This window comes from Oryzias latipes, chromosome 7 (assembly GCF_002234675.1).
Source record: "Oryzias latipes chromosome 7, ASM223467v1".
Taxonomy (NCBI): Eukaryota; Metazoa; Chordata; class Actinopteri; order Beloniformes; family Adrianichthyidae; genus Oryzias; species Oryzias latipes.
Window position 1 is genome coordinate 17,628,645 of NC_019865.2, and position 26,317 is coordinate 17,654,961.

Sequence of the window (26,317 nt, forward strand, 5' to 3'; positions counted from 1 at the left end):
AAGTGAAGGTTCCAATAGAACGCTCCTCTGGCCTTGGTTTTACTGAACCTTTCCATTTTTGTAAATCTGTGTGAAGCCAGGCACTGCATTCTATACCAGTCCTAGCCTGTCTGAATGAACTTCATGTTGATGTTCATTCTTCATGATCTGCTGACTTGCAGCCTTGCTGATCGCGTGAAGAGGAGGTATGAATGGAACTTGTACACTCAGGATATCTTGTTCCACTGGAATATGTCAACATGAATCAATTTTCAGCACTCTTGTGACCCGAACAAAAGACTTCCTTTTTTTTTTTGACTGGAAAACAAATCCGGGATGACTGCTCTATCTCTGTGCTTTTGTTCTGTGAGTGATTGTTTCCTGCAGTTGACTGGAAAAAAAATCTGACCAATTGAAGATTTAGGGTAGTTCCTAAATGTGTCGATCTTGCATAAATTTCCTTTTAAAGTCATGAGCAATAGAGGAGGAATAAATTCAGTGTGTGCTTTCAAACTGTGTTTTACGTCTTCATTTGACTTCATAGAGCTAATAAATGTTTTCTTATGCTTTGGCACAGCTGCACATTGTAACCTTACCTGGATATTATCATGTTTATTTAATCTGACTTGATCTGAGATGATGTTCGGAAGTGCAAAGATTTCAAAAGAGAAAAAAAATAAGTCAGTTAAGCAAGTTAAAACTCTCAAATCTTAAAAGTTTGACTATTTTCCAGTGTATTTAGTTTTGGCTGTCAGTACAATGAACAGACCTACAGGGCTCAAAGTACGTTTTATTTCTGTGGTATGTCTTGAATTTCCTAGCTGGACTCGGTTGTATTATTGCTGCTGCAAGTCCAGATTCTCACTGCAGCCTTTCAAAATCCCCACATGTCCACCCAGCCCTGCATTATTTGGCAGGTTCTGCAACGATAATATTATGTTTGCTGTACGAGTCCCACCCTGTCAGCATAATGAAGACCATTAAAATGAAATGCGTGACTCTTTCACATCCATGTGCTCTGAATTCAGAAAAGAAAACTTGTGAAATAAATTCCTTCTGTCACTCCGGATCAGGACTCCGGCTTACAAGCCCAAACAGGTGAATAAAAAAAATTGTGTTTTTTGCAGTCTGACATGTCGGCGTATGTTACGGTCATCCCTGCAGGGCAATTCTTTATAGTTGCTTCTCTCCGGAATGAAAGTCTGGACAGGAGAGATGGAGCCGATATGAGGAAGGCTTGCTTTTGTACACGCTGCCAACGCAAACAACAACTTCTGCCAGTGTTGATGTTGGAGATGGGCGGTGCTCTTCGGCAGTCGTCATGGCTCACTAGAAACAGGGTTTGTGCTTTGAGCTCTAGATAGCAAGGAAGCACAGTAGGGTGAGTTCACTGCAGAAAGGCAGAGTAAGGGGAAACATTGCTGAAGTTTGTGTGTGAAGGGAAGGTTAGCACTTCGGTTATCAGTAGATCACATGTCCTTTCACTTCATTAGTCTCCCTTTAACGTAAACCATCAACACACGAAAGAAAGGAGGTTGATTATTCCAACTCCAAAACACAATCAGCATTCATGTGTTTGCTGACCAGAAATGCAGAAATACCTTAATCTGGACATCTTGATCTCAAAACAGGTTCAGGATCATCAGGCATATATATATCTGCTGCTGATGAGGATGAATAGTATCTGATTGTTACAGCCCTAGTTTTACTGGAAGGCTTCAAGTCAATTTCACCGCTTCATTCTTCTCGGTCATAGAGCAGAGGACCACACACAAATGCATAAATAAATATACCAGGAACATTCATAGTTTTAATTTTTCCTCTTGGAATCCAAAAAGGATGATTATTTTAAATAAGAGTCTGGGATACATAAAAAAGTTTTAAAGACTATAGAAAAGCTGCATAGAATGATGGAAATCCAGAGAGAAATATATTAAAACTAGGGCTGCACGGTATGTGGAAAACTTGCAATATGCGATATTTGTGCTCAATATTGCAATGACGAGATGACTTGGGATACATGAACTAATAGCAAAACAGCTAATATATCTTTTCCACTTCACTGCAACAGTTTATGTAAATAATGGTTAACAGAACTCAAACCATAATCGAATTAACCCTCGTTTCCATAGGAGGCGGATATCTTACAGAAAAGAGCTCCATCTTATTGGTCAAATGCGTAAAGGTCTCTATTTGATCTGTTAAATACTTCAAACAGCCATTATATTGCTATAGCATGTGTGTAAAAATTTAAATTAACCATTTATCGCAGTTTACGCCATATCTTAAAGGCTGATGTCGCCATGACAATAAATTAGCAAGGTCTATTTAAAACTGTTGTAGAAATTCATTATTTGTTTCTTCAGGACAGTCAAACCTCAGGACACTGTTATCTTACAAGCAATAGTATTGGTGTGGTTTATTAAAATAAAATAAGAAATACCATAAAAGGCTAAAATGAACCATTTTCAGCTCCGATAAAAATCCATTGGACAACTATGAAAATGTTGTCAATTTTTATTTGCAGGGCAGGATATGAAAAAACTACAAAAGTTTGTTAAGAAAACACAACAACATAACTGATTTTATAACTGTAAATATATTACGTTTAGTTAAAATATAAAGAAGAGAAATGGTATATTTACATGTAGGATCTCTTGTTTAATTCATAGATACTGGAATACTATGGTTAAATTGTATTTTTGTGTTAGTCTTCTGCTCAATGAGTTATATCACTAGAGGAGACACGCCCGCTTTAGAAGCCTGGTCGACGGTGGCGGAGCGCAACGCCATCTTGGTGAGGTCGACGACGCCCACATGACATTGATTTCTATTGATTTTAGTGGTGTCTAAGTAGCTTTTATAAACGGTATACATTTCTAGATTTAAATATATTTATACATATATATAAAGATATTATATTTTATGTCTATAATATATATATATAGATACATCATTTGTTGTTGTTAAAGAAGAGAAACAGTCAGCCTAAAAAGCTCAAACTTGAATGAAAATGCATTGTTGCAGGACTTCTTACAAATAAAAAAAATATTAGAAAGAATTTTTAAAATCAGTTTCTAAACATTTAGAAGTTTTAGACATCTTTGACATGTAATTTAAATTATTTAGAAAAACCCAACAATAAGTCAATAATAATAATAATAATAATAAATCAATAGTAAGTCAATACAAACTATAAATAACAATAAATAAATAATAAGTCAATAAATAAGAATAAAAATAATTATATTATTGTTATTATTGTTATTATTATTATTAATAAAAATAATAATAATAATAATATTCAAAAGAAGTCCAAAAGTAATCAATAGATTTACCCTAAAAAAAAAACAGTCTGGCCTCTTATCAAAATCTGTTTCCACAAATGTTTTGAACAGCCAGACTGTATTACTAGTTGGTACCACACTGATCCATCTGGGTTAACTCTTTTGATAGCTAAGGCCGCATTTTCCCCAAGTCTGAATCCATTGGAAACCTGCAAGAAAAGTTCAGTCACTGAGTCAGAAATGTATAAATCTGTATTACTATAATAGCCTAGTATGCTGTATACAGGTTTAGCAAAATAAAATGTACATTTATATTGACAGCAAAATAAATGTACATCATGCAGCATGTTGATAATAGCCCTGCAGCATCATGCATGTCAACATGTGTTCTATTAATGAAGCCCCTTCAACCTTAAAAGAAAAAAAAAAATTAAAATACTTACCTGTGAAATGATACACCTACCTCCTTCATGGACTCATTTATCTGATTTTGGCAGTTGAAACCTGCACAATGAACTGGCACTATGCTAAAAATGTGTTCAAATGCATTCACTGCAGCAGTGACTTGACCTCACCAAGATGGCGGTGCTTTCCTTCCATGAGGAACCATGTGATGTCTCCTCTAGTGATATAACTCATTGCTTCTGCTCTTTTGGACAAGAGTGCCGACGGCCCAGATTGACTGGCATACACAATACAGGGGTGTAGCAAGGGGCTCAAGATTTAATTCAAAAGTACTGCTTTTGTTATTTTTGCTTCAAGAAGCTTGAATTGATGATTTCTTAATCTTTGTCCACAATGATGCTATTGACTCAAAATTTGGGGGGCTTATCTTTTTGCTTGGAGGTCCGCCCCTGATCAGTTGTGATTTATTGAAATGTGTTTTTGAACATGAAGTATATTTGTTGAACCTGCATTTAATAATAAGATGAAACAGATTTCTTTTTAAAATAAGAATACAAATTCTTAAGAATTTCTTACCACATTGGCAGAATTTCTTCTTATTGGAAGTAAGATTTTTTTTCCACACTTTTTATACAGTTTTTGCAGTGTAAAAAATATTTTTATATCATTTTGGTTAAAAACTGCAAGATGATTTTCAAAAAGCTAAATGCCAAAAGCAAACCGAAATAGAATATTTCTTGTTTTAACGACATGTTTTGAGCCTGGTGCAAGTAGAAAAATATTTTAGCACAAAAATTAAGAAATGCATCTCTGCAAAAATAAATAATTTCACAAATGCTTTGTTTTTTATTTATCTAAATAATCTGTAGGATTTAGGACTTGTGGCTCTGTCGCTGTGCCATATTTATCAGTGAACAGTTCTGTTTACATTGCAGGACCTTTGTAAGACACATGATGCAGGTGTGATTCTGCTGCTGCCACAAATAGAATAGCCCCTCCCACCCCTCACTATGTCTCTCGTCCAAAAAAAGACTGTTCCCCTCATCTTGGCTCTGACTACCTTAAACCGTCCTTCCCTCACTTGCAGTCATTAAAATGAAACATCTGACCACATGACCTTACTGCCTAAAATGGAGCACCAGTACACTAAGTGCACGCAGACGGATGTAGTCTCATTTCTACCCATTGGGTGGCGTTGCCATGGTCCACTGTCTCGTCCTTCAGTGTGCACAGTGACTCATGGTAATCATGTCCACTATCACCTCAGTCTCTTTTACGTTCTGTTCTGAACTCCAACCTCTGCAGAAACTACTAGTGTGTTTTTGCTGAAAGGTGCACGGCGTCATTCAGAAGTGCTTCACACTGCTGCATCATAAGGAGTAGATAACCAGATGAAATTAGCAAAGCGTTCAGCGGCTCCGCTTTCGCATTAATGCGTGTTCTTTGTCTCCTTCCTCGCAGCCTCGTCTTCCTCGCAGTGTTTACCAGAGCGTGTCCCCTCACATGGTGCTATTTTTAGAACTGTGCTGTACTATGTTTCAGTGAGGGGTGGGGCTTCTTTGAAGAGCCTCAGAAGTATGAAAGCGTGTAATGGGCTGCACTGGAAAGACAATCATGCAACACTAAACCCTTTGTTTTCAACCATGCCTGCAGTGAGAGTGTAAACCAAACATGCAGCAATTCATACTCGTAGATATTTTTGACTTAAGTTTGCAAATGTGTGGCTAAGTCGCAAAGAGTGGGTCTGTTTGGTTTCCACTGAAAGGGTGTCATTTAATTCCAGCAGGTTCTCTGCCAGCCTTTAGAAGGATGGCAGAAACGATGATCACTGCATTCATGTTTCTGTGAAATTTAGATTCTACACCTAAGCTGCAAACGCCTCTGAAATGTGAGCAGCAACCAGAGGGCAGACCATAATGTAAGAAAATGTTTAAGCATCTCAAAGCATTTCAGAACAAGACCAAAATTCCCTCTTACCAGTAGTATTTTTTATTCTAAGCCACTTCACCATTAGTTTGTTTCACCATATGGATCTGAGAGAAGTCCTTCCCTCAATTTATTTGGGGAAAATTCTGAAATTAAGTGGTTAAATTGGGGGGGAGGTGGGGGCAAACAAAAATCCCAGTCACTTTAAATCTTTAATTGGATCAGTAGAGTTACAACTTCAAAAATGAACTGAATATAACCTAAAAATCATAATGACAGAGATAATTTTCATATTTTTTAAAGCATGAAAATGAATACATCTTCTGGAGATAAACACAAAACTATGATGTTGGTTTTATCATTTATTACTTCAGTGGTAGATTGTTAAATTGGAATTTCATCTCATTTATTTATTTATTTAGATTAAAGCATAAAGTTATTTCATATTCAGAATTTATTTGATGGTAATTTATTACCGGAGCTAATATAAGTTACTACTTGTGGAGACAATAATATCTTAAAGTCCCGCATTCCCATTGGTCTTTTAATTAGGATTTTGCTGTTTTTAACCAAAATAAAAATAAAAAAAGAACAGCAGTTTTTATGAACTAGCAGCAGTAAATTTGTCTTAATTTGTCTGACCTGTGACAGTTTACATGGAGCAACCCCTTTCCCATCACCCATAACTGAGAGCTCTCTGTTCACACTCTCTCCCGCTAGCTCACAGCCCCTCGCAACCCCAGCCTAACATTACTGGTGCAACAAAAATGGTGAGCAATATCGGAGCCATCCGGCTGAACCAGAAACCAACTCAGACGATGAAAATAAAACAAAGAAATACTCAGAAATGCAATTTTTAGCTTAATTTTTTTTTTATTTTCTTCGTATATATGTCCTCCATCATGAGAAAATGCTACAAGAACATGTTCAAAACACCAAAAACACAATTTTCATCAGAGTGGGTCTTTAAAAAAACAAGTCAAAAATCCAATTATTTCAATTTTTTTTATTCAATTTCAGACAGTCTTCAAAGTTCAGAGTTCTTTAACATTCAGAGTAAACCTAACATCAAAAGCCTCAGAAAGATACCTGTGGAGTACTGTCCTTGGATTTGACTCCTTCACAAGAAGTGAATGTCCCTGCAGAAAGCAAAACTTTGTGGAAAACTGTTATTTAAGGGGACTTAAAGGCTTTGAGTCCTTTTCAGTTTTTCTTTTCTTTTAATGTTTTGATTTAAGATTAATTTTCTGCAGTTCAGCCTTGAACTTTAATGCATCTGGATGATCTGTTTCTATCTGGACTGGAATCGCTTACTACTATTTGTGATGCAGAAACTTGTGGAGTGAAAACTACAAAAAAAAGAGTCCTTTCAATCATCTCTTAATGATCTTTGATCATGCGGATGCCACAATCGACACGTCTGGTCCTGCTTTGCTGTCAGGATGTGATGAACGGATGCTTTCATTACTCCTGCTCCTGCTTTATTTATACATTTGCAATCAGATCAGAAATTCTTTGTTGTGGAGAATTTCTAGGCAAATGTGTCTGTGTTCTTTTTTTTCTTTTTTCTTCTTCTGTACAAAGTCGTCTGTGTTCACTAAACTCTCCCAGGCCAATACAGCTCATTTAGTATGCTTTTGTATCAAACTACGACGTCAGCCTGGTCTAATTGTTTCCAGACCAGGCCGTTTTCATTTTATTTTCCATTTCTTAACGCAGTCACATAGCATCCAGCCAAAAGCAGATAATGAGAAACGACATGATGTCACATGGACAGAAAACACTGCGCCAAAATCTTTGACCAACTTTCCAGGAAGCCTTCTCTTTCCCCTGTGACTTCCTCTGGTTGCATTTTCCCAGCCCCGTCTTTTCGGTTTCATTCTCCCTTATTTTCAGGTGGCACACCTTCAGGAGTTCACCAGATAGCGGAGACTCTGTCTGTCCTGGAGATTCCTCCTTCGGCTTTACTTTTTCCACATGTGTAATGTGCGATCGAAAGCAAGAATGATGAGGAGCAGAAGGGATTGCACTTAAACTGAAAGGGTGGTAATGGAGGAGGGAGCTGAAATGCAGCGAAACCATATGTACGCAGTTGAATAAATGATGTTTTATGAGCAGAGTGGGCCTCTGCTTGGAATTCGGGATGACATCATGCCAAAGTGTAGCGTTGTGCAGCCAGAGATGAAGTGGACCTTCACCAGGCCCGACACCCCAACTCAGTGGTAACTTTAGAAAAGGAAAGGAAAAAAAAAGTTGCACAGAATTGTTATTTTAACTCAAGATCGTTTTTTAATTTTATTTTACATTATCTACTTTTGGGTCATTTCTGTCAAGAAATTTGTGACTTTACCTTATATTATGCTTTTAGATCTACTTTTGCAAACAAACTCACATCAGTTGCTCCCCTTCTTCTAATGTTTTCTTTTATTTCTGTTAGAAAGACAAGGTTGTGTGACAGGTGACATAAGTAAGCTGAGTCGAGCGGCTACACCTCTGCGAGCTTCAGCAGCTGCAGCCACCAGAGTGCTGAGCCAAGGTCTCAGTCTGAAATAGATCACTTGGCCAGTTCCTGTCCAGTCTGACTAACATTTTATATGAGGCACACTTTTTTCCCCCACAGTTTTTTTCTTTTGTTTTGTCTCTCCTTCTGCATCCCTGATTTAAAGCCCCGGATCAGAAGAGGCGAGAGTAGGTGCTCATTTCATGATTTCAAGCCTGTAATTAGAAGAATTTTTTTTTTCTCAACAACCTTGTGAGTGCATTTAGATGATTGGTGTCCCTGTAAAGCGGCACCATGTGGGAGCCATTCTCCTCTGTTTCCTGTGTCGGTTGTCATTAGAGGGAATATACTTTGGACTTGGGGGTAGTTTACCCCAACCCCCTTTCCTCAGAGGGGAGATTAGTCTCAGGCATGTGAAGTCCAAAGACGGGGTGCTGTCAGTACGGAGTCTGCTGTTAGTTTGCAGCTGGGCAAAAGGCCTTGAGAGCATTGCATGCTATGTAAGGTTATCCATGAAAATCATAAATGCTGAGCTAAATTCAGAAGATAAATAGAACTTTTTTTTATAATAGTAATTCACGATCCCATGTCACCCTCACCTACTGAAATCCTCTATAAATAGCACGTTTTATTTGTTATTATGCCTAAATACGTCCCTTCCATCCCATTCTATTCCGGCCTGAATATTGTCCACCTTTTCATCTGTCTTTTGTGCAGAAAAAAAAATTGTCCAAATTTGCTTTTCTTTCAACCAAGTATAAAGCTACCAGGGTTTTGCACCCCGCCCCCTTCCTCACAGCTCAGGGCCGGGCAAAAACCCACACTCCCCGTGTCTGACAACCTCCACCCCCTGAACCTCCTACCAACCCGGTGTTTCGACAACACAGCCAAGGAGAAACAAAAAAGAAAGAGCTCAGCTTTGTCAGAGGTTGCAGGCTGCCACTGAGCACCAAGCTGACATCTGCAGGAGTCTCCTTTTCAGTAATGGAAGCCTGTCTCAGCTAAAAGCAGAGGGCGGTTTGAACATGTGTGTCTCTCAGAGAAGTCTTTGGGGCAGAAATGGGGAACGGTGAGGAGACGTGCTAATGTTTGGAATACGCGAGTGTTGGCCAGCATGTGGTGTTTGCAGTGTAACTCGGAGAAGACCCAGTCGCTGCTGGAGTTGGAGCTGAATGGCTGGTAAGAATAATAAATGGTGGTGAATTGGGCGTGCATGTTTGATGAACAGAAGGATGCTCACGTTATTTCAGAGAATATAGTTAAAAAAGAAATAAAATAAAACAGTCAATCGCCTCAATTTTGACACTCTTACAATTGAAAATAGATCATGGCGGTCCTCTGAGTCACTATGTGTGTATATGTGTGTGTGTATGCTGTCACAGTGTGTTTAGTCTTACTGTAAAGAATCCATCCCTGAGCTGGATTGCATTGCATTCCTGTGGTGAAACCCCCCCCCCCCCTTTCCTTAAAAACTAAACAGACTTTTCCCTCATAGCTGTATGTTCCCGGGCTGTCGCAGATCGTGGTGAGGATAGCACAATCATCCATCAGTGATGGATATTAACGTTCGCTCAGATGTTGTCAGATCCTGATGAAAGGGAGGAGAAGCGAGGCTTTGATCAGACAGAATGAGGCCTCGCAGTTAGCGAAGAAAAAAAATGCACTGATTTCTGCATCAGACCTCTCTTCACACTCACTCTTTACTGAATTAAAGCCTACTGCACCTGTGCTCAAAAGGCCGTTATTCACGTTGCTTATTTGGAATTTGATTGTTAATTGCTATGGGACATCATGCTCTCTTATTAAAGACCCACTCCAATGAAAATGGTATATTTACCATGTTCTTGTAGCATTTTTATCATGATGGAGGACATATATAGAAAGAAAATTGCATTAGTGAGAATTTCTCCATTCAAACCGTTGTGAATCAGGAGCAAATGAAAGATCGCTGTTTGAAAAATCTTGTAGGTGTGAAGCTAAAATGGCAGGCCACCAGCTCCCTGCTCCTTGCTCCAATCCATTCCATTCACCTGTAAACATCTAGATCCATGTATGCCTTCATTTTCGTCGTCATAGGTGGCATCTCACTCAAAACTGTACGGCTGGATTTCTCCAATATTGCTTGCCATTTTTGTTGCAACAAAAATGTTTGGTTGGGGATTTGAGGTGATGTGAGCTGAACGACAGTCTTGTTAATAAAAATATTTCTATGCAAAGTACTATATTTGTGTGTGTTTGTAATTGATAAACAGCAAATACTTATATGCCCCTTTACTACCATCTTAGAAGGCCCAATGCACTTTACAGTATGTTCACACTGATGGCGGCTCCGCTGCTGAACACTTGCTCCAATCTATAACCATCAGGAATAATGTGGGGTTCAGTGTCTTGCGTAAGGACATTTTCTGATCTATTAGAACAGTTTTCCTGACCTTGTTGCATAATTTGACCAGCTATAATGACCCCGAATACAACTTCCAGACTCCTGTTTCTTTTTATGACTACGTTGGGCTTCCAATTATTTAAGCTGGGTAAATGATTGTCAGTTTTGCATCCGAATATGAGGAGCTGCATGATTTATAAAATAAATAGCAGGATTCTAACAAGCTGTTATCAAATTGTCCACAATTCAGTCTCAATGGACACAAAGTGACTTGTTTATTTACTTATTTTGGTCTGAGTTGGTGAGTAGTTGGTGTAAGAGGTTAATTTTTGAACGCTGATGACAGAGTAGATTTGCTTGTGTAAACGTCTTGTCTAGTAAGGGTCTCCATGGGGTGATTTAACCAATGAGGATTTGTCTGTTTACAGCTGAGGGACCCAAAGACAGAGACAGTAATGTAATGGGTCACATCCACATCTGTTACAGTAGTTTTTCTTCTTTTATCTTCTGGTCATTCCTATTATTTTGATTACAAATGAAGTGTCAAAAAGGAAAGTTACACGCATAAAGTTACACGTATATATATATACATACACACACACACACACACACAATACCGACTGAATATATATATATTTAAGATGTGCAATCTTTAATTGAATGCTTTTCATTATGTACCTAAAATGTTCATGCCACTCATTTTCTAGCTTTATTGGATTTTTAAAATCTGTGACTCAGCTCTGATAGTGGACTTGTAGGCCAGCTGCATCTCTTGGATGTAATCCCCAGGTTTAAAGAATTTGATATGGACTGCCAAGGCTGACCTCCTGTTTCCAAAACAGTAGTCTACAAGCAAATGTTTGACATCAAGCCAGACAGATTTCTTTTTTCCTGCAGTGTGTGGTCACTGCCGACTGTCACTCAGGAGCCCTCTGTAGATGAGCGGTTGCTGAGCATTTGGTTTTCGATGGCATTCGATAGCAAATGATGGTTTATGATCAACCAAAGTATGCATAAATCCCTCAAAGACAACTTGAGCCATGAGTTATAAAGTGTTTCTGACTTTATGTATTCTGCTCTAAACTCTCAGGAGTGGTGTTGTCAGTCTGTCAAGCCTTTTCCCTTTGCAGCTGTGTTGTACTCCCATCATGCTCCTCCTCGCTGTCTTTTTAAAGCGGTTTAAAAAAAATCATTCCTTATTACCGATTCTGGCATCAAAAGTGTTTGGTGTTTGCCAGCGGGTTGGGGTTTTAAAGAGTGGACTTCGGTCGGGTGTAATTTTGTTGTCTCTGGAGCGTCTGCATGCAGAACCAATTCCTTTTTACATCTGTAAGAACCCAGCCAGTGCGTCTGTATTTATGAGTTCTCTGAGTTGCTTTGAAAATAGAGAAAACATCTGTTTCTGTGGCGCTCGGAGCACATGCTGTCACTGCATGTGGGAGGGTGGCACACAGGGGCTCTTTTCCTTCCATACTGTACAGTTTGGTCTTTTGAGAAACAAGCTCATTAGAGATTGCGTTCGTCTTTTTACGTATCTCCACAATAAAAAATATGTAGAATTTGTATATATTTGAAAACTGCAAAGGGAAATAAGTGGGGACTTTCTGCAGAAGAGGGTTTTCAATGGGGTAACTATAAGCTGAAAGGAAATCACTGAGCATCCACTTGACGATTTTCATCTTCACTCACTGAAATAAGCAGATCCATCTATGTTTATACAAATGCCCTTAAAAAGAGCACATTTTTTATTTACATAAGGAGCAATCATAGCAGTGTGGTATTTATTCAGGTCATACAATTCACAGCTTAGATTGTAGATGTATTTGCCTTATATTGGTTCCTCTCTGCAGATTTCTCAGTCTGCTCTTCATTAGCCTTTCCCTATTCCCAGAACTCCGGTAGATGTGACTCCTCTTTTCCGGGATGGGGGAATGTCTCTCCCTCAGGTCCGACGGATGGAATGGGTTGAGGCCTGGGCAAGGGGCCTGTTTGCTCAGACTGTGCTTGAGAGGGAAGAAAGGATTGTTTACAATTCTTCTCCAAACACACACATCCATCCAGCAGCTGAAAGTCATTGCCAGGCATGCTGACATGCTTATCCGATGCTCCCATCGTGGGGGTAAAGAGGGCCTCCTGTCCGATTGAAAAGCCAAAAGGAGGGACCGTGGCTGCTAACATTTGTAGATCGTATTTCAAAGGCTGTGGTGTTGTAACCAGGAGGTGGGCCAGAGGTGACATCACTGCTTCTCTTTCACCTCTCAACAGTTGCTCCCTCAATTTGTACTGCAGAAATAGCATCTTTTAAGAAATTATGGGTTATGCAATTATGCATGAGCCATTTCTTTTCGGTTTCTATTCCTTTAAAGCTCAAAGACCCATGCCAATGAAATTGGTGTTTTTAACATGTTCTTGTCGCATTTTTCTCATGATGGAGGACATATAAAGAATGAAAGATGGGTCACTAAGAACTTTTTTATTCAAATCGTGATGGATCAGGAGCTGAAAAACTCCCAATCGTTTGAAATAGTTCTTAGTTGTGACACAGCAACTGAAATTCTCTCTGCTCCGTTCCATTCTGATGCATCCACTTGTAGTGGTTTTAGTCTAGAAAACTAATGTTTTTGCTGCAGCGAAAATGTTCATCACCCTATTGTCTCTTTTTTTTAATCATTAATTTTGCATAAAACTCAATTTCATCTTTAACATAAAATTTCATCCTCAGCTGCTGCAAACATGAGGTCAAGGAACGTCTTTAGTCAATTAGTTACTAACTGATGTAAATTAAACCAACTCAAAAATTACAACAACAAAATTGTGGAAGAAAAATGTAATTTATGTGGACACACAAGATATTGACACAGATTTTTACCGTAATTTGAAAGCCCAAAAAGACTAAAAAAATGATGCTGAAAACAGTAAAAACATTTTCTTTTAGGTGAGCAAACACACCACACAAAAGTTGTTGCCACAAGTTTTCATGTTAATGTTTATCACTTCAATATTTCCCTTAAGTCGCTTTGGCTTTGTTTTGACATAAATATTGATGCGTCGAGACACATCCTGTTTGTCATTCCTTTATTTAATATGGAGATTTACTTTTTTTCTTTCAAACAAGGAAAATGGATTATTACCTGGATTCTGGGGCTTTGACAGCTGGCAAGGTGTGACTTAACTCCAGGGATGGCAGCTTTACAGATTGTGGGGGAGATTTGTCCCAGAGGCGATTATACCGTTGGAAGGGATTATCAATGCTGGCTCCATGTTGTTCCAACAGTATAAAAGCTTTTTCGTTATTTGCTGAGCAGTTATTCACACCTAAAGTGTACTGAGGGGGTCGGCAGACACTTATCGTCCTCTTTTTCACATTTCTCAGATGGATTATTTTCACCTTAACACACTGAAAGTGGGTATGTATTTAGTGGATGATAACAACCTTGTTACTGCTGAGACATGATATGATTTCAGTGAGCATAGAAACATTATTGCATGTGCTGGAAGTGAAGGGTTAGTTTTCTTTTATTCAATTGTTTTATATTAGTGACATCAGATGGGTGGTTCTCATTTTTACAGTATATGTAAAAGAAAAAAAAATGTTTTTTTGTTTTATGTTTCACTTCTACCATTGCATTGGGTTTTATCTTTAACTATCAATCATAATAGTGTTCAGAAAACTGTGGAATCATTTATTGTTTTTCCTGTCCCGTTGCAGACTAACCAACCTCCGGTTTGCACATAGATATGCCTCCTCGACAAAATAAGTCGAGTGTCCCCGCACAACATATCAAAAGGTACCCTGTAAGTCCCGTATTCTCAGTGTGTTTGTTTAGGAAAGTGAGAGAATTTGTGGATAAAGTGAGGGGAGAGAGAGACGTAAATCACATTTTGTAGAGATAACACATCAAAAACCACAGAAAGACTAAACTGGAGATAACGTGCTGCCTGGTTTACAGTTTTAGCTGCCTTATTAGCAGCCCTTTTAGCCAGCAGCTGCTTTTCGTATGTGTGTTACAGCAGCAAAGAGCGGCCACAGAGCTGATCTTCCGGCCAGTGCAGCGTAGCCAAGTATGAAGCATTGGCCATTTAAAAAAACTCAAAGTGAACATACACATAGTAATAAACATTACAATAATAAAAGCCAGATTAGAAGATCATCTCGCTCTATGTTGGAGCTTTGTTTACAACGGAACACCAGGCCCCCGAACAAGGCCTGCAACTTGGCCGAACTGTGCGCACGATTTAGCAACCTGTGCGCAAGGTTTACTAATCTGTGCGCACGGTTTATCAGATTACTTTTTTTTTTTAAACCATTGGCACCTGGAGGGCTCAGTACGATTCAGATTGATTGATTGATCTTATCAACCTGTACGTAGTATTTAAATTTATTTTATATAAATCATCCAACTTGTCGTTATTAAAGCACATTGGATTTAGATGGTCTTTTTAAATGTTCATATGTATAACGGCATTTACTTTTGGAAATTGAAAGTAGTGAGCAAGATCTCCGAATTGCTTTTAAAATCCAAAGCGCTTGATAGTCCAGTACTACCTAGTTTTTTTATAGGGAGTAAGGATGGAATTCAGATAAAACCTTAGGCTATGTCCGAGTTCTGTTGCAGACTTTTGGAGAAAAGTGTACAACGGACTTACTGGTAAGGAAACAAAATTGAATTTCACTGCCGTTTTTCATTTTATTTACTCTGCCTCTTTTGTTTAGGCAACATTTGTGTAAAAAGATTAAAACACTAATAAAATGGGTTGATAATTTTTTTTGTTGAAAGTATTTTTCACGAGGACTTAAACCACAACTTTATTGTGTTGTTGTATTCATTACAATCAACTTTTCTGAAAGTTTATTTTAAAAAAATTCTTAAAATACACTTTATTTTTTACTGACCGGGTCAAATATTATTAAAATAATCAGTTGTAAATGAGGGAAAATCTAAGAGTAAAATTGCTGCCTTTTTTTCATGCTGACATTCGAGCTCATGCTGTTTCCCTCTTTCACATAGTATTGTTCACTTTTTAAGAGTGAGCTGCAGCTGCTGAACGCTGGTTTCAGGCTGTCTAATAAAGGAAGTGAATTGTGTACACTGCATGGGTGTGTCAAAGTCACATTTCCAACACATTAGGCTGCCGGTGAAGTGTGCTTGCAGCACAGTAGACTAGAAAAGTTGTATTGCTGACAGCTTGTTTCGAAACGTCCTGGCTATTCTTGGGAGATCACAGAGGTAGTGTTTTCTGTCATTTCGCTCCAATCTGGACTTTGTATCATGAACTGGGTAAGCGTGTCGTCGCTCCTGCAAATATGATGTAATTCCCATGATGTGGCTTCTGATTGGACGTTAAGCTGGCATAAACGTTGGTTTCCTGGAGGAGCCTCAGTACTCTGGACTGCACTTTACTGACAGAATGGTGGACAAGATCTGGAGGAAGAGCTGGCAGTTCATAGAAAATAGAAAGTCTTTTCGGAACAAGCAGTCCTCCTGTAAGGCTGCAGAGCGCAAGAGTGTGTGAGTAAACCTTTGTACTTGTTTGTGCAAGGCAAAATTAAACAAGGGCAGCGAATGTGCTTAACCCAGAGTGTCTATGTGGCCTTTCTCTGAATGAGGTGAAGCAAATTGTTATACAGGTTCTGTTCTTATATTAATCCGTACTCGTGTTCTTTGAGAAGCAGCTGGCTGCCTAATGACAGTTGGGTCTGCTGCTCTCATTTACTTAATTTGAATCCAGCTTGCCACAAAAAAATCTTGAAGTTTAACAGCCCCCCCCCCCCCCCCCCCCCCCCAAAAAAAAAAAAACAGGTTTTGTGGAACTGTCTCAACAATCTCCAATTCTTCTTTTATTTTATTCCAGTGTGGAAGGGGATGGACGGCCCAGTGATAGCGGCCCTTCCTCGGATGGTGGAGCCAGCTATTGTCAGGGCCCGGTGACACACGGCTCTGCCATCAGCCCCGACCGATTCGACAGCCCGCTGTATAGCCACGGGGTCCAGCCGGGGCCACAGAGGCCCCGTCGGCCCAAACTTCAGCACTCACAATCCATTCTCCGCAAGCAAGCTGAGGAGGAGGCCATCAAGCGGTCCCGCTCATTATCTGAAAGTTATGAGCTTTCTGCTGACCTCCAGGATAAACAGGTACCTTGACAACGTTAGATGTTCCCCAAAAAATACTGTACATTGAGTTAGGTCAGAAATTCAGCTGCTTAAAAAACTTTTGATGCTGGCGCTTGTTGCACATAAAAAACACTGATGTGTGAAAGAACAAAATGTTATTTGAGAGGATAACTTAACAGACTTACAAAAAATCAGTATTCAAATGTCTAAAAGCCAATTTCTTCTCTGTTTTGCTAGGTGGAGATGCTGGAGCGTAAATATGGTGGAAGATTTATAACTCGACATGCAGCTCGCACCATCCAGACAGCCTTCCGCCAGTACCAGATGAACAAAAACTTTGAGCGCCTCCGAAGCTCCATGTCAGAGAATCGCATGTCCAGACGCATTGTTCTCTCTAACATGAGGATGCAGCTGTCATTCGAAGGCCCTGAGAAAGTGCATAGCTCCTATTTCGAAGGGAGACAGGTGTCCATGACAGAGGATGGCACCCCGGTATCTATGGTGCAGTCGGAACGTGGAGATATAGAAGTCCACCAGCAGCCGAACATGACGTCTCACCCAGTGCAGCAGGCTGACCTGACAGATGCCATCACAGAGCTGGAGGACGCCTTTTCCAGGCAGGTCAAGTCTCTGGCCGAGTCGATAGACGATGCACTGAACTGCCGCAGCCTTCAGGGGGATGAGGGCCCTGATCCAGAGTCCATAGATCGCACTGAGGTAGTGGGGGAAGTGTCCTATAAGGTTAAGCCTCACCTCAGGACAGCTGGGCGGATGCACAATGACGCAATGGCTTCCTATAGTGATGTTACTCTGTTCATTGATGAGGAAGACATGCCACCCTCTGTCGCTTTGTCGAGGTCAGGAGATCAGCAGTCCAGTACAGAATCCGACTTACGTTTGCGGTCAGTCAACTCCTCACAGGAGTACTGGCCTATTGACCCCAAAGATGAGAGTCGTGACACAGACACGAGCTGCCGCAGCACTCCTTCTCTCGAGTGCCAAGAGCAGCGACTCAGAATGGACCACCTCCCTCTGTTAACCATAGAACCTCCCAGTGACAGTTCTGCAGAGCTCAGTGACCGGTCTGACCGGGGCTCGGTCAAACGAACGCCTGTGTATGAACCTCACGGCCACATCGTAACGTCCTCACAGGCAAGCCCTAAACACATTTCCCACGGGCCCCCGCCAAGAGCTCCTTCCCGAGATGACGATGCACCTTTGCGCCATCGTCACCGACAGCTTGAAAGCCACTTGGCTATAAACGGTTCAGCCAACAGACAAAGCAAGTCCGAATCCGACTTCTCTGACGGAGATAACGACAGCCTCAACAGCACGTCCAACTCTAATGACACTATAAACTGCAGCTCTGAGTCCTCATCCAGAGACAGCCTGAGAGAGCAGACACTTAGTAAGCAGACTTACCACAAGGAGACTCGAAACAGCTGGGATTCGCCCATCTTCAGTAACGATGTTATTCGCAAGAGACACTACCGCATTGGCCTCAATCTTTTCAACAAGTAAGTCCTCAGCTCCAAGTCTCCAGTAATTAGGCTAGATTAAAGAGCCTTTATAGAACTGTATACTGTACTTCTTTATGTCCACAACAAAGTTGTTTGAAAAACTGTAATTATGAATGATCAATGTTTATGTTACAGTAATTTATTTGACTTTAAAAAATACAAACATTTAGAGCTCTCTAATTATGATTTATTCTTGAAAAAACAAGTTTACAAAAGCATTCAGCTCTTTATATTGACTCTATTAAATGAGTCCAACATATCCCTTATTTAAAACTTAAAAGCAAAATGTTGTTTTTGCTCTGACTTTCTACACTGTTAAGATACAGTTTCTGTCTAAGGAACAGCTTCTTTATTAGCCGTTTATCAACTTGCCTGATCAAAATACAAATGATCACTTTAAGGGTAATCAATTTAAATTTTCTGCCAAAATGTTTTCTCCTGTTTTTTAAAGTATGTCTGCTTCATCAGATGCAACTGTAACTTACCGGTGTGTTGAATCCTGCAGGAAGCCAGAGAAGGGCATCCAGTACCTGACGGAGAGGGGCTTCATTCCTGACACTCCGGTTGGAGTGGCACACTTCTTACTTCAGAGGAAGGGGCTCAGCAGGCAGATGATTGGAGAGTTTCTTGGTAACCGGCAGAAGCAGTTCAATAGAGATGTTTTGGAGTAAGTGGCTTTTATTCTTATTCTCCTTTATAACCTGCTTTGATGAAAGGGAAATACAGTAGTGGTCGCTCGCTTTAGTGTGATTCACCTTGGCGGTTTTGCTGATTTTTTTTCTTTTTTTTCTGTGCAATTTTGTTTTTTTTTTTTTTCTTTTTAAACAGCACACTATCTGGAGCATTTTGATTGGCTATTGATTTTTTCATCCAATCTCCTCTGTGCGGTGTCTCTGGTACAAAACGCGTTAAGTTCATCTCATTTACCAAATTTTTCTGACTTTAAGTTGCTTCAGAGTATAAGTCGCAGCAGTCGAAAAAATGCATGATAAAGAGGAGAGATTCATATACATAAGATGCACTGAAGTATAAGTCGCACTTTTGGGAGTAAAGTGCAATGTTTCTAAAACAAATCCAGCAAAGTCTGCGTATTGCTGCGTTTAAACCGAACGCAATACACGCATCAAATTTGTGTCTGCTGCCTCTTTTTCAACATGCGTCAAATTCAAAGCTCAATGCTTTTCCCAAAATGTTTTTATAAACTAGATAGTCCCGTCACATAATTTACTGTTAAAAGTTTTAAGCATCATCTCTATATGAAAGCATTGGCCTCATATCTAATTTAGACACAGCTGACGTAGAGAGATCGAGTTTATTTATTTTAAAGAGCTCAAAAAACACGTCTTCATGTCTGGGTATATGAGATCATTCAGCCTTTTTTTTGACCCAAGGTGAGGTTTACCATCTGTTGCAGGAGCTGCGTCTGAATGACGGCGCCATCGGCGGTACCACCGTCTCTTTGTAATCCAGTTGGACGATTTACTGTCCCGCATTAAACCGAGGGAGGAAAAAATAATTACGAGAATAATAATGTCTCAATGCAAACAAGAAAAATATCATAAAGTTCATGAGGAGAACAATTCTATTCTCCTCCATGTTTGTTTTGAAGTGCATCTTCTTCTTCTAGGTTGTTGCCAGTTGCAAATACCGATACACACACCTACAGTGCCCTTTAGCGGTTGTTGGTGGGAAAATAATGACTTTATGAGCCATAATAACCTTTTTATAATTCACATTTAAGTCGCTCCTGAGTATAAGTCGCACCCCTGGCGATGTAAAAAATGTATACTCCAAAAAATACAGTTCATAAATCTTACATCGCTAGTAGATCCTCATCTTTTGAAATACTGATAAAATACTTATTTTTCCATGAGGTTTTGAACTATGAGAATTTAAACAAGAGAGAAAAGGGCAAAAATGTCCATGTCGATCTGAGAAAAGTGTATAAAGTGTGTAGTGAGGGGTTTTACAGCTTCAAACATCTATTTGGCGGATTTCACCCATGGATAAAGGAGGGAACACTGTTCTTAAAACCTTAAAAACTTTGTAAGATGACATCATGTCATGTTTAAAAAGCTGCTTTGAATATATGATCTATAAGTAACTTTGGGTAGCAAGTCTTAGCTTTATAGCTGTGAAGCAATGTAAGTTTATATGCTAAAAGTTAAGTTATTATACCAGTAGTTTGTCAACATTTACTCTCCTTTTTCTATTAGCTGCGTGGTTGATGAAATGGACTTCCAGAGTATGGAGCTCGATGAAGCCCTCCGAAAGTTTCAGAACCACATCCGTGTGCAGGGGGAAGCTCAGAAGGTGGAGCGGCTCATTGAAGCATTCAGGTACATCCACCCATTGTGGCGTGGAGAGGCTGTCCAGGGGACCTGCAGTCTTTATCCCAGCATACAGGGATTTCATCTGTGGACATTTTTTCTTCCCCGTCACACTTTTCCTTCATCACCACTTACTAAACACTTTACATTTGACTTTTTGACCCACACCCATACAATTCCCAGTTAAGGTGGAGATAAAGTGACACATCATTTTAAAAGTCATACGCTTGACACTACATTTAAAAAAAAAGGAGTTCTTTGTATTTGAATCCACCTCTTTCCAATGGTTTCCTCAAAAAATAACTTTAAAATTATTGTCAAATCAAACTAAATGACTTGTTTGAATTCTTTTTCAATGCTGTCTTTCTTAAATTAGGGTTAAAACAAAAAAAGCTGTTACAGCTTCACTTCTGCTTTTCCTGCCAATGCTGAAATCATTTCCTTACTATGGAAATGGATTGTGTGGTGGCTCAATGCCCTACATTTGGTTGTTCACTAAACTTTTTTTTTGTTTGTGTGTTTTTTTTCCTTAGCCAGCGCTACTGCATCTGTAACCCCACAGTGGTGCGGCAGTTTCGAAATCCAGACACCATCTTCATCCTCGCCTTCGCCATCATCCTCCTCAACACAGACATGTACAGCCCCAATGTCAAGCCTGAGAGGAAGATGAAGCTGGAGGACTTCATCAAAAATTTAAGAGGTACCTTGTTTGCCAGCTGTCAACAAATGAGCGTTTTAGAAGAACGATTGAAAAAATGGATGCTTTACATTGTTGCATTTGTTATTTTAATGGCATTTGTGATTTTTTTCCATCTGTAATATACTTTGACTTTTAAATGTTTTAACAGAGCAAATGTAATAAAAGGCTTTCTTGTCTTAAAATCAACTAAAAAAATCCTCATCTACCTAAAAGCTATATGTAATTTGAGAGAATTAAAGAGAAGGTAGAATTCTGGCTGTCCTTTCAGCTCCAGGAAATGAGTCTGACAGAAGATATTATTACAACTCAGGTTTTGTTTCTTAGAAAAAGTTTGTTTGCTCTGTAAATACACATGTACTATCCACTCAATCAAAAATGAAGCAAAGTGCTTTTGTAAAGTGGAACAACTAACTCCAAGGTCTTTTTTCTTTAAAGTTTACTGGGTCTCCTTTACAACAGTTAGCTTGTAGGTTACTCTTTCTGTCAAAGTGATGCATTAAGTTGTAAAGGCTGCAAATAAATGGCTTTTTGAATGTTGCCAATAGTTTGGTTTTTTGCTGACTGTATAGGAAAGTGCACAACTGTAACTGACTCAATTTCCCGGTTTAGTAGAGGGTGAGATGTGGACAAAAGCTGGTACTCTTCTGCTGGGAGGGGTTTATTAAATTCAAGATGAGAGCAGCAGGAAGAGAAATGTTTCTTTTCTTTTTTATATTTTTACAAGCCCCTAATTCTGCTTTGTAATAAGGCAAACTCACTTAACGTGAAACGGACAATAACTGTGCTCCTGCCTGTGTTGAAGGGGTGGACGATGGAGAGGACATACCTCGGGAAACTCTGGTTGGCATCTACGAGAGGATTCGCAAGCGAGAACTTAAAACCAACGAGGATCATGTCTCTCAAGTGCAGAAGGTTGAGAAGCTCATCGTGGGAAAGAAACCGGTATGAAAGGTTCTCTGTATAAAGGTTACATTCATCCTAATATGTACAGTAAAATGCAATTTTTTGGATTTTATTTCTGCTTCTCTCCTTACTTGTCTCGAAAAACCTCATAACACGAAGATTTATAGCCATCATCTGTACCTTTTTAAGTATTATTTTTGAACCTTATAATGAGGATTTCAACACAATCAGAGCTCTTGGGAGATTATGGTTTCAGCTACCTTAATCCATCCTAATATCTCATAGTGTCAAATGAAGACATGATGCAGTTTTCTAACAAATCCTAGCCACTTTTGCTTTGTTAATGTATATAGGCAGCTATTTATATTATTTATATTATATTATTTTATTTATATAGAGGCTGAGTAGCTTGGTTGGTAAGGTGAAAGGCTACCACGCAGGAATCCAGGGTTCGATTTCCGGAGAGGAATGAACAATGGTACTGGGGGCAATTACCATATTAATGGCGAGCAAATTAACATCAACCAGTGAGGGCAAGACTGCTTGGGCAGTGCTTGGGCAAGACTCTTAACGCTACTGCCGGATGGGTTAAATGGGTCAAATGCGGAGAAGAATTTCCCCATTGTGGGATAAATAAAGTATCAATTATAAGCAATATTAGTCTTCATTCAGCAGCATATCCTTATTTCTGCAGTTGTAATGTGGGAAGTTTAGACGTGTGGGTAAGTGATAGAAGGTTCAGTCTGTTTTTAATGAAGTCTGTTCTGCTCTAACAGCACCAGTAGAGTATTAAAAATTAATATTGCATTATCACTTAGTCACATGACTAAGCGGGGAATTTTTGGTCTTAAAACTAGAATTCCTGTCAGAAATAGATCCATCAGTTTTGCAGTCAGATGTCTTCTATGTGACCTTTTATTTTTTCATTTTATTATCACCGTTGGTACATTTTTATTCAGACAAATCAATGTCATATTATGTGATAGAGCAATTAATACATTTTAATTATTTTGCAGTCTTTAAAAGTACTCATGTTCTAAATCTACTTGTAATTGTTAACTATAATGTCCTTTCTGCCCTCTGTTTTCAGATTGGATCCCTCCACCATGGCTTGGGATGTGTAAGTCATTTCCATTTCTATAAATAGGCAGCCTTGGTTAGCCTGCACAATGAATGAAACATTTTTCAACATTACGATATCAGCTTGTGCTTAACGCGTGTAATACAAGACCAACCATCTTTTCGCCAGTTCTACCAGAAAATGTGATCATTGTTTCCCTAACATACAAGTTCTTAACTGTCTCCTATAGACATAATTTATGTTGATTTTTATTGAAAAAAACTAATGCAGTGAAAAAAATAATAATGTATTCACTGTTTTTTGTTTTGCTATGTGTTCATGTATCACAAGTAATATCGTCATCCCAATATTGATCATTGAAATCGCACATCACAAGTTTTCCTTATATCGTGCAGCCCTAGTCACCATCTTGCTATCTTTTTTTTTAGCTATTTCAGCCCTATTCACTGATCATTACCTGCATCGGTTTTGTTTAAACGATTGTATGATCTCCAGTAACCTGGGATCACCTGATCCAGGGAGGGGGATCTCAGAGATCAGAGTTTGGAGCCCTGCTGTGAGTGATATTAGGATTTACTGTTGCTTTACTACATACAGAAAAACTAGAACATACCCCGTAATCATTAAATTCAGGTGGTTCAAGTAGAGCCACTGAGGTTTATACCTACAGTCCTATGTGTCATTCTACGAAATGATGCACCTTTGCAATATGTCAGTCAGATGTGAGTGATAGCCAATGACAGTGGGAGCATTTCAGGTTAACCACTTGAAGTTATTAAAATGAGGGCATCCTTTTCCACTAGAATTATTGTGAGCTCATAGAAACTGCAGTGGGAGTTTCATGGTATGGATTTCCAAAGCTAAGCAGTTGCGTGCAAGTCTCGTGTTGATGACTCGCATTGTTTTGTTTTGGTTTCAGTTAGGCAAATGATTGTAGGTTCTTACTTGCTAGACACGTCCGGTTTGGATGACCTGACTTTCAATTGAGGACAAATGGAGCTTCAATTTACAGACACATTTTAAACAACTAACTTTTTAGTAAAGTAAAATCACTGATTACTTAATGTAAAAGCAGGGTTGGATAAGTAAGGTGTGAAAGAATTTACCTCAAATTCCAACAGAAATACTCTCAATTAATATAAAAATTGTGGAGCAGAAGTGTTGGAGAGTCTTTCTTTATTGTTACAATGCATTTTAATGGAGTGTTAATTTTTGGTGCTTGTTGGAGTAATAGTCCGAGATTTCAGCGCATTTCTCCGCTTTGTTTTTGCCCAACTTCCTGTCCCTGTAAGAGGCTCCGCTGCTGTTTCAATCTGTAACCGCTGTTCCTCATTACACTGCAGACTGAGTCCATAATTACTTCTGAAGTGCTGGTGCCTCTGCCGCCCTTGTAGGTGCTGTCACTTCCCCATCGCCGGTTGGTCTGCTACTGCCGCCTGTTTGAAGTGCCAGATCCCAACAAACTTCAGAAGCTCGGCCTGCATCAGCGGGAGATCTTCTTGTTCAATGACCTGCTTGTGGTAAGCTCCCCCCTACACACACTCCTCCTTTAATTGATCGCGTCGCCTGTCCAGACCAAACTTGATCTTGTCTGTGTGATTTTTTTTTTTTAGGTAACAAAGATTTTCCAGAAGAAGAAGAATTCAGTTACATACAGCTTCAGACAGTCCTTCTCTCTGTATGGGATGCAAGTTTTGCTCTTTGAAAATCAGTGTAAGTGTTGAAGGATTTTCTTTATCCCTGCAGCGTCTTAGCTGCCTAAACACGATAAGCTACTTTCAAGCAACCACTTACGATGAAAGGTCTGTGTAAAGGTAGCTAAACGCACGTTTCGGGCTGCCGCATTCAAAGCTCTTGCAGTTATGCGTATTTATGCAAGTTTGTGCAATCATTTTCAGGTTCTACGTACAAAACACACGGCCATTGATTGCGAAAGTTAAACCAGGTTGAACTTTGACCAATCAGGGACTCAGATTTGCTAGTATGGATGAAGTCATGGAAGTACCAACCAATTGAAAATTAATCATGGAGGAGAAATTTATAATTGCAGTTTGTGTTTATATGACACCAAGTCTTTCATATATCAGAATATATATGAAAAAGAAACAGCCTGGAGCAAGATTCATGAGATTTTGCTCCACTTTGACATTTCACACCAATCATCTTCCAAGTGTAGTTAGTGGAAAAGTGCTAGTAAAATAAAAAGAAGTGGAAGCCCCTCCCTGCTTGTCCAGTGTGAACACCGTGGGCGTAACGCGTGTTCTTAAATGCTTGTCACATGCCGGATGTTGTTTGTGCTCTGTTAACTCCAAAAGTATGACCCATTTTACATCTGCTTCAATCCATGTCCCTTTCATGAGTGTCCCTTCTTCTTCTTCCTCTTCTGCTGCTATTTCCACAGATTACCCAAATGGAATCAGACTTACATCAGCCATCCCAGGGGCAGACATGAAAGTGCTCATCAACTTTAATGCCCCCAACCCCCAGGACCGCAAGAAGTTTACAGATGACCTGCGGGAGTCCATCGCTGAGGTTCAGGAAATGGAGAAATACAGAATAGAGTGTGAGTTTACTGTGTCTTTCCCAGTAAATCCAAACACAAGATGGCACCTGATTATTCAGCAATTTACAAGTACTTTGGAGATTCGAGTGTGTTGTTTAAAATGAACCATTGGTGCCCTGAATCATGACAGAATAGTGTTATTTGGATTTAAAAGCTCTTACCTTGGTCTGTCCTTGGCTCTTTTTCCACAGCTGAGCTTGAGAAGCAAAAGGGGGTGGTGAGGCCCAGCATGTCGCAGAGCTCCGGCCTGAAGAAGGAAGCCGGGAACGGCAACATGAACCGCGCCAGTCTAGATGACAGCTATGCCATGGGGGAGGGCCTGAAGAGGAGCGCCCTCAGCAGCTCCCTGCGGGACCTTTCTGAAGCAGGTACAGCCAGGACATCCTCGCTTTTCCCAGCCGGTTCTGTGCTGTCATCGACCTCTGGGAGGTGATACCAAGGGGATAAAAATAGCAAAATGTTGATTCACTGCACCATACTTTGATTTTTTTAGAGCTCTGCCTTTTGAACCCTTTAAGCCCCTGGTGACTGGACGTTTCGGTCTGGACGATTTCAATGTTTAACAAAGCAAGGCATGTTTAAAAAGACACTCGAGCCACGCTCCAGCCGCTTAACAGAAGCTTGAGCA

General features: G+C 39.6%; 1 protein-coding gene across 12 annotated transcripts in view; it reads left to right on the forward strand.

Annotated features, from left to right (window-relative positions):
• Positions 1-26,317, forward strand: part of LOC101172493 (IQ motif and SEC7 domain-containing protein 1) — a 103,081-nt gene that overhangs the window by 71,194 nt on the left and 5,570 nt on the right. For 9 of the 12 annotated variants that reach the window (XM_023956711.1, XM_023956702.1, XM_023956703.1 and 6 more), the window contains 11 exons: positions 16,334-16,613; positions 16,830-18,109; positions 18,618-18,779; positions 20,329-20,451; positions 20,976-21,142; positions 21,945-22,084; positions 23,136-23,165; positions 24,521-24,646; positions 24,740-24,839; positions 25,528-25,689; positions 25,881-26,057. In XM_023956711.1, the coding sequence (XP_023812479.1) occupies positions 16,334-16,613; positions 16,830-18,109; positions 18,618-18,779; positions 20,329-20,451; positions 20,976-21,142; positions 21,945-22,084; positions 23,136-23,165; positions 24,521-24,646; positions 24,740-24,839; positions 25,528-25,689; positions 25,881-26,057 (2,747 nt within the window). Of the gene's footprint in view, positions 1-8,990; positions 9,277-14,203; positions 14,269-15,429; positions 15,991-16,333; positions 16,614-16,829; positions 18,110-18,617; positions 18,780-20,328; positions 20,452-20,975; positions 21,143-21,944; positions 22,085-23,135; positions 23,166-24,520; positions 24,647-24,739; positions 24,840-25,527; positions 25,690-25,880; positions 26,058-26,317 lie in introns of those variants that run through there. The other 3 variants (XM_023956708.1, XM_023956710.1, XM_023956705.1) reach the window with 3 other exon arrangements.